A 13,353-nucleotide genomic window follows, 5' to 3' on the forward strand; every position below is an offset into this window, starting at 1 on the left:
AGGAAAATGGGATATCTTCATGAATGTTTTAAGTTTTACAATATCTGTTTGGACATAATCCATTTGATACCAGTTCATTCATAGTTCTCTTCATGTCACTCTTCATGCTTTTTACTTATTGCAGTGCTCTGGCACTTGTTAAACAATGAACTACAAGTTTTAATTTCTCTTTGTGCTGCACGTTTTTCAGCACCAGTACTGAATATTTCAAGTACTCAGTTATGGCCAAGTTGTACACTAGAGCAATAATGTTCTTTTCTGGCAATTAAAACTTTCAGGACAGCAAAATGCACCACCAAGTCTAGGTGATGAGCAATTGAATCATGCTGTCGGACCACTAGGAACTTTTCTTGCAAAGGACTGTCCCACAGGTTAGCCCAGGAGTGAAGCCCTGTGAAGGCAGTGAAATTGCCTCCAGCTTCTCTTTGAATCTATAAGCACAACAAGGAACAGTCATTTTCTGGCAGCCCAAAGCTTTGACTCAGTTGTGCAGACTGATACTTGTGTTTAATCAAGTCCAAGGGAATGGCCACATTTCCACTTATTCCTGAAGTATTTATGAATTGAAATCTGTACTATACAGACGAGAGTGAATTTAGTGATTTGATTGATATAAAGAGTTTTCTTCATCAGAATGAGAGAATTCTTAGTCTTTTTAAGATAGGGCATTTTGAGGTGATGATTCAAAAAATAAGGCCACTGGACATCACGTCCCACCTAAATTAGACTTTAGGTAACTTTTGTTTGTAAATTCTTCTGACTTTGTTGTTTAGAGAGAAGTTAAAAGTACTGTTGGGTAATACTGAAGAGTTAAAATTTCACCCTAGCCATAAGGTCATTTCAAGTGATGAGTATGGTGGTTCTTGCTTTTAATTCCCGAATTCATCTAATACTATTCTGGAACTATCATGACAGAAACCATCACATGCTTCTAAAGGATTTTTTTTTCCACCCTTCCTTCCACTGTTGATTACTATTTTCATTGTTCATGTTGAAATGAAAGAGACCCACCAGTATTTTATCTTGACAATTTATCAATATGTTGTTTAAGAAGAGTCCAAAGTTGTCTGAAGGAAACACCAATTTTTAACAATTTGCTTAAAAATCTAATAGTTTTCATTGCCAAAAAAAAAAAAAAAAAATACTGCATGAACTCCCTATATAAATTCATATTGCATAATTATATTTTACCCTCTAAAAGCAAATTTATTGGGATATTGTAATTTGCTTTTCTCTGGTGTATAATGACTTTCTCTTGTCACCTGTTCTTTATGTCATTGCTAAATCATATGGCATAGCTTTAAGGCTTTCTTTTTTTTGTGTGTATATGAGGTGCCTCTGAGTTCTTTTTATTTCCTTTTTTTTTTTTTTTTTCAATTCACTTATACCTTCCAGCAATCGGAAAAGAATGCAACTGCCTGCTTTTAGTATGGGGAATGTTGCTTGTGCTAGGAAATTATGAAGAACAATGCACTTCTATTTTTATGTAAAAGCCAAAACAGAAAGTGCTCCAGTTAACAGAAAGTCACTCTGCTGGCTGGTTTCCAGTCACTGGGAATGAGTATGCATCCTTATCTGAAGGTTCGAGTTTGTCACTGATGTATGGTTCCGCTAAGGTACCTCAGACTCAGTATTTACAATTCAGCATGATGGAGATTGTTTAAGAATTCTTTGTGGAATCAAAATAAATGCTGAAGAATTACCTAAAACCCATCAGTGCTTTAAGCCTACCAAGTAAATTTGGAAGATATCAAATGGAATGCACCCTAGTCCACCAGCAAGGCAGAATAAGCAATAATTACTTAATGCAGAAATAAGACTTGCCTCATGAAAAATGTGCCCAAAGCTTTTATAAATCTGGTGTTTTGCAGATATCAATGAGTGTGCCTTAAAGATCCACACCTGTTGGAATGATTCAGCCTGTGTGAACCTGGCAGGAGGTTTTGACTGCCTTTGTCCATCTGGGCCATCTTGCACGGGAGACTGTCCCCATGAAGGTGGCTTCAAGCGGAATGGGCAGGTGTGGACCCTGAGAGAGGACAGATGCTCCGTTTGTTCCTGCAAGGTGAGATTCAGCTGGTCTGGGATTCAGGAGACATTTCATTCTCTGGGCTCAGGTCAGAAACCCAATATTGTAGTACTACTGTTGTTGGCAAAAATATTAACCTAAGCCCAAGGCACTTAGGCAAAAGGTAAACTGTGCTGTGGACACTGAAGCTGGGATGGAGATATTCCTCTGGGAAGGCATTCCTTAATTTGCACAACCACACCCATAACTGAATAGTGGCTAAGCCTGCTGAGCTTTTACTATGTCACCCTGTGGGCCAGAGCATTTCAGAGCGTGCCTTGAAGACAGTCTTGCATTAGCCTTTAATACGTTGTGCAGGTTCCTTACTTAAGAACTTACTTACTTATTTACTTTCCTTACTGGAAATGCTAAAAACATTTTAATTTCTCTTTCATATGAATATGCATCTCTCAGCTCTGTAGTCAGCCCACTTCCCGTTGCCTGGGTTTCCCTTAGCTTGGAAGGCATTTGAATTAACTGGGTGAGAAGAAAGGTCTGAGCATGAGTCTAAGGTCAGAAGACCCAGCAGCAGGTACTTAGTTTCCTCAAAGCAAAGAAGAGTGAAGGCCAGCTTTTTCCTTGGCTATATTGGCAGATCTCTCACTTGAGCAGTGCAGCTCTCTGTGCTTGTTTGGAGAAGCCAGGTCTGGTATTAGTGGATGTACCTTGAAGAGTTAACATTTAGATCAGGGTGGAGATTTTTTTGTTGACTTGGCTTTTTTTCCCCCCTGGAAATTATCTTTTTTTTTTTTCTTTTTTTTTTTTTTTTAATATGGTTACCAAGTTAGAAGAACATTTGGCTCTGCTTTCTTGATTTTCACTAGTTAATAGAGGAATGCTCTCTTTGAAATCAGAAGAATTTTAGAAACACCCTAATCTGCGAAGTTGTTGGTCTTTTATGGTCACTTTAACTTGATTCGTTCGTAGCATGGGTAAAGCTGTCCAAAGGCCAGTAGAGCACTATGGGCCTATACATGAGTTCAAGTAAAATTAGGTTTTGGTCTCTGCAAGAAACTGAAGATGGAACATGGCAATTGGCCTATCAGCCTGCATATATCAATGCTTGGGAGCCAGAGAAGCATAAGAGGGTTTGAGGGGGAACAAAGGGAAAGAGGTGTTTCGAAGTTGCAAGAAGCTGAAAGCCTCATCCTTTCTGTTTTGCCAGTTGTGCAGCAGAAGGGAAAATTAAGACTTCAGAGTGAACACAACCTAAAAAATACACTGCTGGTTTGGGCTCAATAGGGTATATGTTCTTGTTAGTTGCTATATTTTTACTTTAAGTATCCTCAAGCTCCCTAAAACTCTTCCTTTCAGAAGGTGATGTGTAAAACTTTACTGAATATCAAGCTTTTCTGGTAATCTTGGGGAACCAGCAAGCTTATGAAAGGATTTCCAGTCAATAGAATAAGCAGTTTAATATATGTGAAGACATCTGGTCTGCCTTTGAAGAATTATAACTATTAGTGTTCACATTTTAGATTGTTTGCAATTTATTTGCCATTTCTCATTGCATGTATTTCTTATGTTAAACGTTCTTGCTAGTATGTCAAAGTACAGAGATATTTAACTAGTACAAAGTTTAAACTGAGCCTGACACTGTTGTTATGACTGTGTCTTCCTAACTTCACTTTTTCTTTCTGTGAATTAACATTTGCATTTTATTTCGTTCCTGTAGCTGTTTCAAGAGCAAATTCTTGTCTATAGAACAGGGAAAACAGAAAGAACTCCTTATATATCACATCTCAGGCAGAATGTAAAGTCTTCACTTAGTGTTTAATGAAATACATTTTTGTACATCCTGATAGCTTCCAATACACCAGACTACTTCTCAAAACTCTCCCTTTCATGCAGTTGCATGGAGAACTGGCCTTGCTTGATCATTTGCAGCCTGCTCATTTTGCAGTGAGGAAAAGACCAGAATGTAACTAAACCATTCCTTGTATTACTTACTCAAGCTTTGCAATGATCCTACTTAACTTGTTTTACACAGGAGGCAAATCAGCATTTAAGTTCTGAAAAACTGACTTTTCTTTTGCTGTATTTATTCTGGCAAAGGACAGGTGGATATATTTTATGCATTGACTGAAACACATAGTTACCATCTTTAAAATATTTTAACTTACCATTGAGTGCAAAGGAATTTAAATACGTTAACCTTACTTAATCAACTTCAAAGGTATTTATGAAGAATACTATGGAATGTAGGAAATTATATTCCTTTATTTATATAATGAAACAAAGTGTCATGATTGAAGCACAGGCTATTTCAGTGTCTTCAAACCATTTTTGTTCATCTAAATGTACATAAAGTTTACAAAATCATAAATTCTCAAAACTATAAATTAACCTTATTCCTTAAGTATATTTGTCATCTTTCTGCACTATTGTGGATTTAATAGACCATCAGATTTAAAGCTGGTAACATTTGGAGAGGGAAGCTATTGTGCTCTCATGAAAAAAACAAAGCCTGGCTGTGCAGTCTGGCTGTGTCTAGGCTTTCAAGTCTGTCATCTGGTTATGACAACCCTCCCTTCCCTGTACTAGAAAGACCTGGGAGATTACATGCAGCACTGGGAGTAGGGGGATCTGTCAAGCTGGTGCGTGTTCCTGAGGGTGAGAACCATTTCGTAGTTTGCTTTTGCAGGGTCTGGTTTCTTCCTAAACTGGCTTTGGGGCTCTGTGAAAACTTGAACCACCCTTAACAGTGATTCTCTTGTGGGTCAGTTTTTCCTTTGATAAGAAAAATTTTATGTTCATATCTCTCATACTTTTGAAGAATGTAGAACTGATTCAGTGAGGAAGGTGGGAAGGAAGAGGTAGTAATAAGATGCTATATGTTATTACTGACCTAAAGAAAATAAGGTTTTCTATATATATTTCTCAATTTTCTGTTTATTTCTCAGAGCTACTGCAGAACTGCAAAGATGGACATGAGATAGTGTAGTTTATGAGGCTTTGTGTCAATGCAGTATAGGCATAAAAATATTTTTTAAAAGGTAAAGAGCTATAGAGCTAATACACAAAACACAGATGCTTAGAGATGAAACAGAGTAGCAGTATATTATGATTACCAAAAGTTCCCTAGCAAAATCATCAGGCTTTTTCAGTGTTCTGAAATGTGGAGAGTAAAAGCAAAGTAAAACATTCTCAGGGAAGCACAGAATTACCAGCAGTGACACCAGCTGAAAGGGGAATTTTGAAAACTGATCTTGAAAGCTTAGAAACCAAATTGCATTTAAGCAGATGGGCTGTTGTTAGCCCTTATTAATCAGCACAGAAGAGGAGAGAGACTGCCATGGTCGAGGTGCCCTGGATTCCTGTCACAGCCTATGTACCTGAAGCTGGTCATCCTAACAGAGCTTCTGGGCTAAGCTGGCTTTTGATGTGCAGCTGGACCTGGCCAAACCCATGGCTAAGGAAATACGTTACTGCCATTCTTCCTTGTGATTTACTCAGACTGCTGAGTAAGGAGATAAAGTTTATGCCTTCTCCCACAGCTAAAGTGGCAACCCAGTCACTAGTACATATACCTATACTAAATAGTATTGTATCAAACTAAGATAATCCTTACCTTAGTTTGATACAACACTGAACAAAGCTTGTAGAGTAATATATGCACTTCAGTTGTCAAAAGTGGTTCAGATCCTTGTTAACCTGGCATGTTTTATACTTTCTCATAATTTTGTGTTGTCTTCAGCTTTGCTTGTTAGACATAAGAAATAATGATAATTGTTTTTACCATAGCAAGGAATATTCTAATCCATTCAAAACCATAATGAGATGCAGCAGTTACACTGAACTGACATGGCATTATGATTCCCTGATACGGATTTTTCATATGTTGCATTGTGGACAAGACTGGCTTTGCTTTAAAACAGGAACCAAATCCTGGTTCCTACATCAGATCATAAGCAGTCGCCCCCCATGATATAAGCTGAGCATCCTGGTCTAGTGGAAGGTGTCTCTGCCCATGGCAGGAGGGGTTAGAAAAAGATGAGCTTTAGTGTCCCTTCCAGTCCAAACCATTCTGTGATCCTTTGCTGTGCTTAGAACAGCCTAAGAACAGGCTGTTCTGTCTACCTGTTGAAAAGACATCCTGGGCTGCACTCGTTCTTATTAGAAATAAGTTTTTTTTCAAGGATCAGAGGAAATAAATTATCTTATGTTGAAAAGTGTTCCTATATTTGGTGTCAATGAAATTTTCTTCCTTACATCAGATAATAGAACAAAGTTCCCATGAGGCTAGGAAAAACTGCAATGAAATGAATGGAGCTGCTTTAGGAATTGTATAGTTGTGATCCAAAGCAGAATATAGCTTAATCCAGGCCCTCTGTAATACATTCACTGAATTATAATGAATGATGATATGTTATTTTGTCTTTAAGATGGTGTACTGTAGGTCCACATGTGGGACAGACACACAGGTCAGAATAAAGAGCAATTAGTGCTACTCTGATTGTGCTATATTTTGTTCTGATTAAGTTAAGGGGATCACTTCTATTCAATTTATTTTCTTTACAGTGGTACATTCAGTCAAATTAGTGCTAAATAAATATTATATGTATTAGAGTGGCAACTGCTTGAAGAGCTTGTTGGTGTAACCATTGAGACATGAAATTGCTTCACTGAATTTCACTGAGATGCCAACTGCTTTTAAATTCAGTTGTCTGGAGACAGGAAAACAGCATTCTCAGATTCAGACAGAATTGGATCCATGCACTGACAGAAACTAGGATAGTGCTGGTATTTGTTGTATTATGACAGGCGGATCCAGTCCTTTTTGGCAGGGAATACGAGTAATAAGAAATTAATATTTCCTGCTAAGCCAAAGCTGTGCCCTTTGATGTGTGCAACCTGGGTTGCTGTGTGGCAGTTTGTGGTTGATGTCAGGGCGATGTGTCCTCGCAGGACGGGAGAATTTTCTGCCGGAGAACAGCCTGTGACTGCAGGAACCCCAGTGCTGACCTCTTCTGCTGCCCGGAGTGCGACACTCGTGTCACCAGCCAGTGCCTGGACCAGACTGGGCACAAGCTCTACCGCAGCGGGGACAACTGGACCTACAGCTGCCAGCAGTGCCGTTGCCTGGTATGAGCAAAGCAGTTTGAACAGGAGTAACAATTATGACTTCTAGCAAAACAGACCTGGAGGCAGGCTCGTGGCTCTTCACCTGCTTTTCAGCCTGGGGGTGATGATAAAGCACTTATAGAGCCCCAGAGAGCTGAAAGCTACACCATCAGTTTTTTGTCTTACTGCTGAATAAGTAGGTCTAATGAGAAAAACTGAAAGTTTGACAAAAGCTTGGAAACCTCAACACTATATTAATTTTAGCATTAGTCTACTTTTGAGAACTTTTATAAGGTTGTCTGATCTTTTAATGACTTTTTTCAAACCTTTTACACCTGTGATGGAGTTGGCTGGAGAAGCTTCAGTTTTTTAATTAGATCTGGTGGCCTATCTATCTATCTATCTATCTAATTCTGCAAATCTGGAAACATGGAGTGCCAGTGCCAATGTATAAATTAGAAAAAAATAACTAAAAGAAGAAGAATAAGGAAGATTGAAATTACTAGAAATACATACAAATTAACTAACACTTATTTTCTCATTAGACACTATGGATTATTCCCTTAAAGCTTTAGGTTTTCCATAGATGTACTAACTAGTGCATCAATAAAGTTCATTCAAATTATCAGTTTTCCATTTACAGCTGTCTGTATAACATAGTCTTTATGTATGTTATTAATCAAGAGGTGTCTGAGCATCAGGAAGGAAATGACATTGACATTCAAAGCTAAGTTACTGTCATGAGGTAATTATCCATAATGCACAGAGTAAGTATTGATGTTGTGGCTTGCAGTTTCTTGCTTAATTTTATGATTGGGATAATATCCAGAGCTGTAAGACAGTGATACCCTAAATCAGTGTTGTGTGTAAGGTTTTGTGCAGTGTGGGATGTTCTCAGCTTCTCAGATGAAGTGTTTACAGAGCAGCATAGTGCAAGTTATTGAAGACCTTTCCAGGTTAAATTTAGACACACAGAGATATACTCTGCAGAAAAGACCTGATGTTTTTGCCTTCGCCTTGTCTCTATCTACTAAACTGTTAGAGGTATTTTTCAAATAATAATAATAAAATAAAAATATATAAGTAATGGAATAAAATGAGTCAGTGGAACACAAATGATATTGCTCTAACAGTTCCTTTAGGAGCTGACAATGAAGTTGATATTGGTTGCTACTTAGATTGATGTTCAGTACTTCTCCAACTTACTAGCCTACATCCATCTGCAGTGTTAATTTTCTATTTAAATGCTTGCTGTGATCCTGCAGAGATGTTTATGTGATCAGGACTAGAAAGAGTACATGAGTCTGCAAGACAGTGACAACAAAAATTATAGTTTATAGAAAATATTAGTACCCAGTATTTAACCCTGCTTTCAAAAACCCCAAAGAACTCAAGTTCTCCTGCTATGATGACAGTGTTGTTTAGTCAGGAATCAACCAAATTATAATCTGCTACATTTAGGAAACTTTAGCTCAGTATTCAAACATGTATTCATGTGGTCGTCGAAACTGGGGGCTGAACCATTCAGTTTATTGCAATTTTGGCAAAACAAAGCTTTTCCATTCAAAAGGGTACAAAGTTTCTTGTTGGCTCATAATTGGCAAGTTCAATGACTTGCTTCAATATTTGCTTCAATATTTGCTTCAATATTTGTAGGAAGGAGAGGTGGATTGTTGGCCTCTTCAGTGCCCGACCCTGAACTGCGAGTACACAGCCATCTCAGAAGGAGAGTGCTGTCCTCACTGTGTCAGTGACCCCTGTCTGGCTGACAACATCACCTATGACATCAGGAAAACCTGTCCAGATGGCTATGGAATCACGAGGCTTAGTGGCGCTGTATGGACAATGGTGGGATCTCCTTGTACAACCTGCAAATGCAAGGTAGGGTGGGCCAGGTGGAATGGTCATGGAATGTACCTGAGAAAATCAGAGTCTTTTTTGCCCCTGGAGGCTCACATTAAGATCTTGGGGAAGTAAATGAGACCCGAGGCCCTACAGAAAACCCCTGGGTTTTCTGTCTGGCAGAGTATAAGCAGAACAATTCTCTCCTTGTTGAGAATGTTGAACACAGATATGTTAATATCCTACTGCAATTTTCAGACATTCTCTTGAAGTGCCCTCCAAGCATTCTCAGTACGAGTCAAGGGTAGCATGTCAAAAATTACTTGGTGTGGATGTTCATGAAAATGTGTATTGCAGAGCTGGTAAGCTGAGGCAAAAACACTGCTATAAAAGTTTCACCAGCAAGTACACAGGTAAAAAGGCATTGCAGCTCCAAGATAAAGGCACTCCCACAGTAGTGATGGGAAGGAAATATCACAGTTTCTGTTCCCTCATCTCATCATGACATATTTAATCCAATGGCTCTTGTGCAGGAGTTCAGTCATTTGCTTTGCTTTGTGCAGTGATGACCCCACTGTGCTAATATCAAAATTATGAAAATGTTGTTTTGGCTTATATAAAATGTTCTTCTGTTCACTCTGGGAAATAAAGCTATTGCCACAGGCCTTTAAATTATTGAAAGTAGCTTTTCTGCCATTCTTTTGAGGTTGTTTTTTTTTCTGTAGATTTGTGATGGATTAAAAAAAAAGAAAAGCAAAAAAAATTTGCTAATTTGGGCTTTTAGTAGTTGCTGTACTTCTTTTATTACATAAGATAGCTTTATAAATGACTGTATGTTAGAAAAAGATACTTCACAATGGATTGAATTTGAAAACTGCATGATGTTTGTGCTGCCTCCATCCCCTCTACATCTGCTATGAACCAAGAACTGAACTGTCTGCTAGTTTCAGACAAGCAAAAAGCTTCCCTTTATAGATCACATCAGAATTCTCTCAATTAACTTTCTTGCATGAGAGAAAAATCCAGTTGTCTGTTGCCATTGCTGTGCTGTATTTTATTATGGGGTCCACATGCAGGTTTTGAGTTCCTGTGGTAGTTCAGGCCAATTCAGTGCTATTTGGCAAAGCTGTCCTCCTCAAAGAGCCATCATTGGGAACAATGCCAACACCCTGGATGCTGGGGGCAGGTGTTTTTGGGTGGTAAATGTGTGAGGGATGCACCTATCTCTGCATGCCACCAGCCCTTTGCTCCCTGTGACGTGCTGTGCTTGTTTGTCCATGCAGAATGGGAATGTCTGCTGCTCAGTGGATTTAGAGTGTCTCAACAATAACTGACCTGGTCAGACTGGACTGTGCTGAGGGAGGAAAACTGCTGGAGTTAACACCTGAAAGGAAGCTGTATGCATTGGCATTTTATACAACAGACAATTACCAAAGTCTCCGAACGAGGAAGATGTTTGGGAGTTGCCTTTGGGACCTGTCACTATGCTCATTCTTGCTAGCCTTGTCCAGGTGACTTCCAGTACAGCATAGAAATCAATGGTTGCTACAAGTTTTCAGTGTTGTAAATCACACACCTTTCCTGTCAAGAAATTTGCAAATATGTTTAAGTTATTTCATGGGTAAACTAATGATGTATTTTTTGTTTTAATTTGTGTATTGACAGCATTGATAGAATTCAGCTCTTCTTACTTTGAATCTAGGTTTTACAAATAAGACAGCCTGTCGTGATTTTGTCCCATGATAACACATACTTGGTTCCAAGGTCCCTGTTAGATGTATTTATGAAAATATGTATGTATGTACAGTCAGATTGCATAGTACTTATATTTCACAGCTGTCCAACATTTTAAAGCATTCAAAGGTATGGACAGAATGAAAGTAATCAAAATAAGTCTGTCTTAAACTATAAAATTAAATGCCATTAACTGAATGAAATGGCAGAATAAGCACTTTCTTCTTCAAATGTGCAGAACAACAACAAGACTTCTGTAGTGAGAAATGGAATTAAAACCCCATCTCACTGCCAATTCAACACATATTTCAAGAAAGAATCACCAGTTGTTACCAGTATTGTTGAGTATAATTCCTCTGGATTATACAGTACTGAAACAGTCAGAAATCCTTAAGATTATATAGTTTTAAGTTGAGTAGGTTAGAATTTGCTTGCATTTGTAACATCATTGATGAGTTCAGAATTTTTCCTCTTTTGTGTTTACAGTAATAATGATGTCTGCCATCCTCAGTTACTGCTGCCATAGTGACAGTGTGCAGAGGCACCTGTTCCAGCGGCATACAGGACAGGAGACCTTAACAGCTCAAAAACAGATTTTATCTTTTCATATTTTATGACATTCAAAAATACTTATTTACTGTGTTGTTGAGGCCCTAAGTTTAGACAGGAATTTAAATCAAGACTCCTAGCCTTATATGGAGGTTAGAGCCTAGATTCTTTTCAGCTAATACCTATTTTTTTCATGAGGCTAAAAAGTTTGTGGTGTTAGAACAATAATATATTTCTATGGCGATGCATCTACAGCTTAAATGTCACATTTTTAATGTGCTGTTGTGGGTTTTTTTGCTCCTTTGTGTAGTGTTTTTTTTTAGTTTTTATTTATTTAATTAAACACACTGAATATATGGGAAAGATTGCAGAAATAACTATAGTGGCTACAGTTCGGAAAGTCTACATTTGTGAGTTTTTCATCGTTTCATGAAAAAAAATGTGAAACTGATTAATAAGAAAGAAGTGTGGCTATACAGTGAAAATATTAGTTGTCTTTTAAATTAAATACTATTATGTTTATAAGGAGACAGTGACAAAGAATATAAAATTACTTTCAGTCATTCAGATAACTTTATTTCCATTTTTTAAAAGGTTTTGTTTTAGTTAACAGCTTTGTGTAGTAAAGTTAAATTTATTTCTTTTAAATGCCCCATCATTTTCAACTAATAATGTATTGACTCTATTTGCATTGCCCTGATGATTGTATAATAAGGGAAAGAGTTGTGTTTTATATGATACTCAAAGGATGTTTGTAAATCATAATGTCAGCTCATTTTGTATATCACATTGTAAAACCCAATGGTAATTCAGTTGGATAAGATACACAGTGGGCTGAGATATGAAGGGGAATGATTTAAAATTTGTGGGCATCTAAATAAACTCCTATGTCCAGATTGCTTTCCCTTAGTTTTATTGGCAGGGTTCTGAAACACTGGTCAGTGTCCCTTCCAGCTTGAACTCAAGATGTAGCAAACAAAAAATGAGAAAGTTTGCCCAGAGGTGTAGCAACAGAGTGGTAAGGAATATGCCATTCATACACAGGCAGAATCATATATTCCAGTCTGTCATACTGAATTTCTGAAGCTCTGTAAATGGATTAAAGACAGTGCAGGCTCTGAAAATAATTTATTTTCCCTTTTAGCTGGTTGTAGTGAAGCCCTTTCCCAGGATACCTTCTGGAAGCTCCAGACTTTGTTAGGATCATATTAGGACCACCGAAGTTCACACTTTTCCACTGCAGAGCAATTTTCTTGCAGAGCTCAAATGCAAATTAATTCTGTAAAACCCTTTCAGAGTATTTTATACAGCATTATGTGTCATTATCTCCAGAGTGATGCAGCTTGAATTGTTTACACGAAGTCAAAATATTGACACAGGCCTGTTTATGTTGCATTTTAAGCAGTTGCCCTGTGATGAACTATTCCTCATGAAGTAATTTGATCACTAGTCACATCACAGGTACTTTCAGAGTACTCAGAAGCCCCAGCCCCAGCTCTAAGAGCACATTATGGAGGAAAACTTAATTCTCTGTGTTCTATGTGACCAAGGTAAGTAAGAACTTTAAAAATTTCTTTCTTGATAAAATTCTCCATTCCCTATAAAGATATGGGCACTAAAATTAAAATGCTGAAAAAACCTGATATTTATTATAATAACTTAAGAAAATTCTCCTCTTTGTTTGTGAGATGGGCAATGTTTCTGCTCAGGAGAATGAATATGTTATATATATATATAGTGTATATTTGTAGTGTAGTATTAACTTGAGGAGGACTACCACTAACTTCTGTGAAAGGAAATTTGCTGCTGGTTAAGGGACTTGGTCAAAGCTCTGGCTATAGACAATTGGAATTTTGTCGCTGTTTTTATTTATTTATCCTGTGAAAGAGTTTTTTTTTTTCTGTTAACCCTTCTGATGACAAAAAAGAAAAAAAGTGACAAAAAATGAGTAACAAACAGAAAATGGAACTTCCAGCTTGGTAAAATGTCTTTGCCCTCCCCCTCTTGGTAAAAGCCTCAGCTTAGGTTCTCTAAACCAGAACCTGGCATTATATCTTGTGAGGACAGTGAGTTGTCACCTCCACTTCTTCGTGTTT

General features: G+C 37.7%; 1 protein-coding gene across 5 annotated transcripts in view; it reads left to right on the plus strand.

Annotated features, from left to right (window-relative positions):
- Positions 1 to 12,151, plus strand: part of NELL1 (neural EGFL like 1) — a 281,122-nt gene extending 268,971 nt beyond the window's left edge. For all 5 annotated transcript variants that reach the window (XM_079310083.1, XM_079310084.1, XM_079310086.1 and 2 more), the window contains 4 exons: positions 1,872 to 2,065; positions 6,977 to 7,153; positions 8,789 to 9,013; positions 10,258 to 12,151. In XM_079310083.1, coding sequence (XP_079166209.1) covers positions 1,872 to 2,065; positions 6,977 to 7,153; positions 8,789 to 9,013; positions 10,258 to 10,308 — 647 coding nt within the window. In that variant the 3' untranslated portion in view covers positions 10,309 to 12,151. The remainder of the gene's footprint in view (positions 1 to 1,871; positions 2,066 to 6,976; positions 7,154 to 8,788; positions 9,014 to 10,257) is intronic.
- The last annotated feature ends 1,202 nt before the right edge of the window (positions 12,152 to 13,353 follow it).

Source organism: Erithacus rubecula (genome assembly GCF_903797595.1).
Source record: "Erithacus rubecula genome assembly, chromosome: 6".
In the NCBI taxonomy this organism is placed as follows: domain Eukaryota; kingdom Metazoa; phylum Chordata; class Aves; order Passeriformes; family Muscicapidae; genus Erithacus; species Erithacus rubecula.